At 39.6% G+C, this 6000-nt stretch overlaps 1 protein-coding gene across 1 annotated transcript in view; it reads left to right on the top strand.

The window, feature by feature from the left end:
• Xpo4 (exportin 4) overlaps positions 1-6000 on the top strand; it is a 108808-nt gene that overhangs the window by 98482 nt on the left and 4326 nt on the right. The window contains exons 16-18 of the mRNA XM_013012574.1: positions 1853-2146; positions 2471-2651; positions 4462-4580. Of these exons, the coding sequence (XP_012868028.1) occupies positions 1853-2146; positions 2471-2651; positions 4462-4580 (594 nt within the window). The remainder of the gene's footprint in view (positions 1-1852; positions 2147-2470; positions 2652-4461; positions 4581-6000) is intronic.

The raw sequence follows: 6000 nt of genomic DNA, 5'->3' as shown, positions 1-6000 counted from the left end.
GCTGTCCCTCAGCTCTTCAGCTCAAGGCTAGCGCTCTACCACTTGAGCCACAGCGCCACTTCCGGTTTTCTGGTGGTTTATTGGAGATAAGAGTTTTGCGGCTGCCCCCGGGCCGCTCTGAATCATTATCCTCAGATCTCCGCCTCCTGAGTAGCTAGGATTACAGGCATGAGCCACCGGTGCCCGGCTTGCATTTCTTTTATGACTAAAGATATTGACATTTTCTTCATGTATCAATTAGCCATTTATATTTCTTCTCAAAAGAATCTGTTCAGTTTGCTTGATTATTTATTGGTTGGATGACTCTTGTTTCATTTTTTTATTTCTTGTGTTTTGATTGTTACTGCCAGAAAATCATCTGTGGAGGCATATGCATTTTAGCCTACCTTTTCTGTCCTTCCTTTTGAAGAAGTTGAAGCTTTTTTTTCTTTTTTCTTTTTGACAAATTAAGAAATGTTAGGCAAAGGGTATAACGAGTGGTAGAGTACTTGCCCAGCATATCCAAGATTATAAAAAAATTATGAAAATTATATTGGTGAGACAGTCTCCTGCCTTGAACAGGTAGACGCAAGCTGCAAACTAGTTAATATATCATTTGCTCTAAACTTTGTGGCTTATTTTCTCACAGTTGTGGAGATGGGAAGTCCATGAAATTAGGTGGTGGAGTTGTTTGCTCCTGAGTTCTGTAGCTTTTGGTGGCTTGCTGACAACCTTTGGCATTCTTGGTTTATCCACATATCACATCGTATTTGCCTTCACGTTCATTCATTCTCTTGGTGTCTTTCCTGGGTGGGTATCTGCTTCCACATTTTAAGACACTACATTGCCTTGGGGACTCACCCTTCTCCATTATGATCTCAACTGACTACACTTTCAGTGACTGTTCAAATAAGGTCACATGGAGATAGATGTTCACATAGGAATTTGAGGAGGACACAATAATGCCACTAGGACATATTACATAGTAAACATTAAACCAGGAAGCAAGTGTTTATGCAGGTTCCTGCCTTCTAGGCCTTGTTAGACTTTATACCTAGTATTGTGTGGAAAAGAAAAGAGACAAAGGTTTTACAACTGAGGGCAGAGGTTGGCGCAATTGTTTACTTCCATGGCTCTGTACTCCAAATAAGAGTACAGTCTCAATTGTTTACTGTTTGGCTTTCTATTTATAAATGTTTGCTAATCCCTACTGTGGAGTCTTTCTTTTTGTGTTAGTCCTGGGACTTCAACTAAGGACCTGGGCTCTGTACTTTTTTTTTTTTTTTTAAGGGCCAGCACTCCACTTCCATCCTACTGTTAAGCCCTTATTTTATTTTTTATTTTATTGTTGGTTGTGGGGCTTGAACTCAAGGCCTGGGTACTGTCTCTGAGCCTTTTTGCTCTAGGCTAATATGCTGCCATTTTGAGCCACAGTTTCATTTCTAGTTTTCTGGTGGTTAGTTGAAGATAAGAGAGTCTTACAGACTTTCCTGCCTGGGCTAGCTTTGAATTGTGATCCTCAGATCTCAGCTTCCGGAGTAGCAAGGATTACAGGTGTGAGCCACCAGTGCCCACTGTAAGTCTTAATTTTGTTATTAAAAAAAAAAAAGTGTTGTTTTTTTTTTTTTGCTAGTCACTTGGAATGTGATAGAGGGAAGTGGCCGAATTCCAAGGGTGGGATTGAGATCATATCTCATGAGTTGGTGTCATTTCTTTGTATCAGAAGTTATGATACCGCTCACAATTGGGGAGTATAGCATGCTCTCTGTGTTGTTCTGCATCCAACAATTAGAGATGTTTTGGAAGGTGAACACTCATTCCTGTTGAAATAAATAGCAGTGTATTTAGAAAAGCTCCTGCTGTACTTTGTTAGGTTCTTCAGCCACTACAGCAGCGATTCCTGAGAGTCATCAACCAGGAGAACTTCCAGCAGCTCTGTCAGCAGGAGGAAGTCAAGCAGGAGATCACTGCCACACTTGAGGCCCTGTGTGGCATAGCGGAGGCTACCCAGATTGACAACGTAGCCATTCTTTTTAACTTTTTAATGGACTTTCTTACCAATTGCATTGGGTTGATGGAAGTTTACAAAAATACCCCAGAAACTGTCAACCTCATTATCGAAGTTTTTGTTGAAGTTGCACATAAACAGATATGCTATCTTGGAGAGGTAAGTATATTCCAGTTTTCTTCCTTTAGGATTAAAGCTCTTTAAAGGTATAATAAATTGACACCTTGACTTCAAATTTAATGCATGCTACCCAGAATGCTTTTGTTTCTCTAAAAGTTCTTTCATGCTTTCCAAGGAAGGCATATTAATATAACTTCTTCCTCTAAAATTTTATTGTTAGTAAAAAGCTAATAATTTAAGCTTAAATTTTCAATGTTCTTTCTGTACGCCTAAATATTTTGATATTAACACAAACATTAAAGGTACTATCAGAGTAAATTGAAATTGTTATTCCCTGAATAACTTATGTGTATTTTCTTACAGTCCAAAGCTATGAACTTATATGAAGCCTGCCTTACTTTGTTGCAAGTATATTCTAAGAATAATTTAGGGCGGCAAAGAATAGATGTTACAGCAGAAGAAGAGCAATACCAAGACCTACTCCTCATAATGGAGCTTCTTACTAACCTTCTGTCAAAAGAATTCATAGATTTCAGTGACACAGGTAAAGCATAGTGTGATGGTTTTTAAACATCTTGTGTTTTGGGGGGTTTTTGTTTTAAGGAAAAAGATTGAAATCTCACAAGGATGTTTATGACACAAATATAAGATAGACTGAAATGAGGGTAAAGACCAAGGGCCTTTCCTATTTTTGGTCTTCATTTTTTTTATTTTTTTAATTTTTAGTTTTTGTTGTTATTTGAGAATAATTTATGCCCCCATTTATTGAGTTCTTTTTAAATGCTAAGAACTTTCTCACAAAGAGATGAAATGGTACCAGAGCTGTCTTATTTAAGTGGCCCAGTCACTTGCCACTGGAATTTAGCTGGTAAGTTAAAATAAAATTCATTCTGACATATGACCTCATTCTCTTCAGTTGTATTTCATCCACTCCTCTATGTCCTCTGAGGTGGTCACCCAGCAAAACCTAGCATGTTGAAGAAGATAGCTTGGCAAGCCCCAAGTTCCAGTTTGCAGGCCAACGTAACTTGATAGTTACGTTAGTTATGGTGTGGGGAGAGTCAGTGCCATTAAAATGAGTATGATAGAGACTTTTCAGAACATTTCAAGGATATGCTTCTAAGTATCCTTGGTGCCTGTCACACTGTAGGTAAACAGATAGCCATTGCATTATGAATCTAATTATGAAAATAAAACCTCATTTTTTTTCTATCGTTCCTTTTTTTTGGGGGGGGGGGGTTGGTGGTAGGGCTTAAACACGGCCTGGGCGCTGTTCCTCTGCTCTTTAGCTCAAGCCTAATGCTTTACCTCTTGAGCCACAGTGCCACTTCTGTTTTTTTTGTCATTTTATTTAGCATACATTATTATTTGAAGGGGTTTCATTGTGATATTTCCATACCGCACTTTTTTTGTTTTGTTTTTTTTTTTTTTTTGTACTGGGGATCACCAGGACTTGTAGTTGCTAGGCAAGTGCTTTGCCCTGAGCTACAGCCTATCCCTTCATACCGTACTTTTTTAGTGTAATGTTTTCGTTTCTATATTTTTCCTCATTCCTTTTGTTTTCTTAGTGTTACTGGTGTTTAAACACAGGGTCTCGGGCTTGCCAAGCAAGTGCTATATGATTAGCCATGCTTTCAGTCCTTTTAACACCAGTTATTTTAAGTTTAGGGTCTTTTTTCCTGTCAATATACCTGCCTGGACTGCAGTCTTAGTATTTTATACTTCTCTCAATAGCTAACATGACAGGCACTCACCACCACACCAGCTTCTTCATATTGTTAGTCTCATTGACTTTTCAATCTGGGCTGGCCTAGAACCTTGATCTTCTCCATCTCAACTTCCCACATAGCCAGGAGGGTAGGTATTCAGTACCACACCTAGCTATTGGTTGAGGTCTTGCAAGCTTTCTTTTTTGCCTGGCTTGCCTCAAATTTTGATCCCCCTATCCTAGCCTCTTGTAATCAGGATTACAAATGTGAGCCACCAGCACCTGGCTTTAAGTTTTTATTTTAACCTGTAAGATTTCATAAGCTAAGACATCAAATTCATGTTGTTATAAAAATGATTTAACTCTTTTATCATGTTAGTAGATTTTATGTTTACTTAATGTTAGAGTACTTAGATTAATTCTAGACTGTCTCGTGCCTTCATCATGCTGTATCGGTTTTTAAGAGTCCTTACAGCTGAGACACAAAAGAATGGCATGGTATGGTGTGGACCTATCATACTTCTCTATTTACCCACTAATTGGTTTGTGTTTTAAGCCTTGAACTTCTTTTAATTTTCATAAAGGTAAAATTTCAGCCTTGGAGATTTAAATGGCAACCATAAAGGTGTGTTGTTTCTTTTTACAGATGAAGTATTTAGAGGACATGAGCCAGGTCAAGCAGCAAACAGATCTGTGTCAGCAGCTGATGTTGTGTTATATGGAGTAAACCTAATTCTCCCCTTGATGTCACAAGATCTTTTGAAGGTAATTTAAGAAGGTGAATGTGAACATTAAAATTGTGCACTGTCAAGGTTCAAAGGTACTTTAGACAATTAGGGTCTGATTTAATAAAGGAGTTCTGTCTATTACATGTGTGAGAAAAGCACAATGTTTGCACTTTTGTAACAGTTCACTAAGCTTGCTCCCAGTAACACAAGCTCAGGAGTCCTGTGTGCAGAGATCCATTAGTGACTCATTTTGTGAGAAAATACCAAAAAATAACTAATTTCTCTTAGCAGTTTTTATTCCCTCCTAATTTTTGATATTTCTGAACATGTCTTGGACTGAGGGATTGAGCAAAGCAGGACCTGAGGTGAAGATCAGACAGTTATGGTTTGAGTCCAGCCTAAGCATAAAAGTTCATGAGACTTAAGCCGGTTGCTGGTGGTTCACACCTATAATCCTAGCTACTCCAGAGGCTGAGATCTGAGGATCATGGTTCAAAGCCATTGCAGGCAAGAAATGTCCATGAGACTCTTATCTCCAGTTAACCACCAGAAAATTGGACAGCACCCAGGCCCAGAGTTCAAGCCCCATGACCAGGGGGAGGGTGGTGGTGGTGGTGGGGGGGGCAGCACGAGTTGCAGAGTTCATGAGACTGTTCAATTTCAGTGTGTTGCTGAGATGGTACTTGCCTGTTTGTTATCCCAGCTACAGAGGAAGCACAGTGGCCAGGATCTCGGCCTAGGCTAGTCTGGTGGTCATATAGCAAGACCCTACCTGGAAAATAACCAACCTAAAAAGGGCCTAAAGGCAAGGCTCAAGAAGTCGTGTACTTCCCTAGTATACATGAAGCCCTACTGAGTTTATTTTTCCACACACACCTGTGCCCTCCCTTCAATCCCCTGCTAAAACAAAAGAAAAAAAGCAAAACTAAGTCTAATGCATTTTATGGTTGTTGCACATTCTAATTACATTGTGCCTCAAATAAAGTGAAGTGTTGACAGAGTTGCCTTTCCTTTCATAAGTACTGTAGTATATGGCAGTCCCTTTTTACAAGTTGTCACTAGAGGATAAGGGTGAGTGAGGAAGAAGGAAGGATGAGTGTGGAGAAGGAACAGAGTGGGGCACGCATGTGTGCATGAGACAAGAAGGTGATGAGAGACAGCAGAGACTGAGAACCAGCATTCGGAGGGGCCCAGCCCAGCCCAGCTCAGCATGCTCTCATAGTTTTGGATATGCTGCACTTCCCTCCATATGATACAAGTGTTCGTGTAGCATCATGATAGGTCACACTTTCGTCTATATTAATTTGCTTTTAGGGTTGGTTTTGTTAGTCTTAAAAATCCAACATTTCAGCTAGGAATGTGGCTTGGTGGTAGAGTGCTTGCCTACCATGTTATAAAGCCCTGGGTTCAATTCCTCAGTACCACATACACAGAAAAAGCTGAAAGTGGCTCTGTGA

This window comes from Dipodomys ordii, unplaced genomic scaffold (genome assembly GCF_000151885.1).
Source record: "Dipodomys ordii isolate 6190 unplaced genomic scaffold, Dord_2.0 Scaffold1, whole genome shotgun sequence".
NCBI classification, from domain to species: domain Eukaryota; kingdom Metazoa; phylum Chordata; class Mammalia; order Rodentia; family Heteromyidae; genus Dipodomys; species Dipodomys ordii.
Note: the sequence above shows the minus strand (reverse complement) of the source record. Positions and strands in the feature narration are given on the sequence as shown.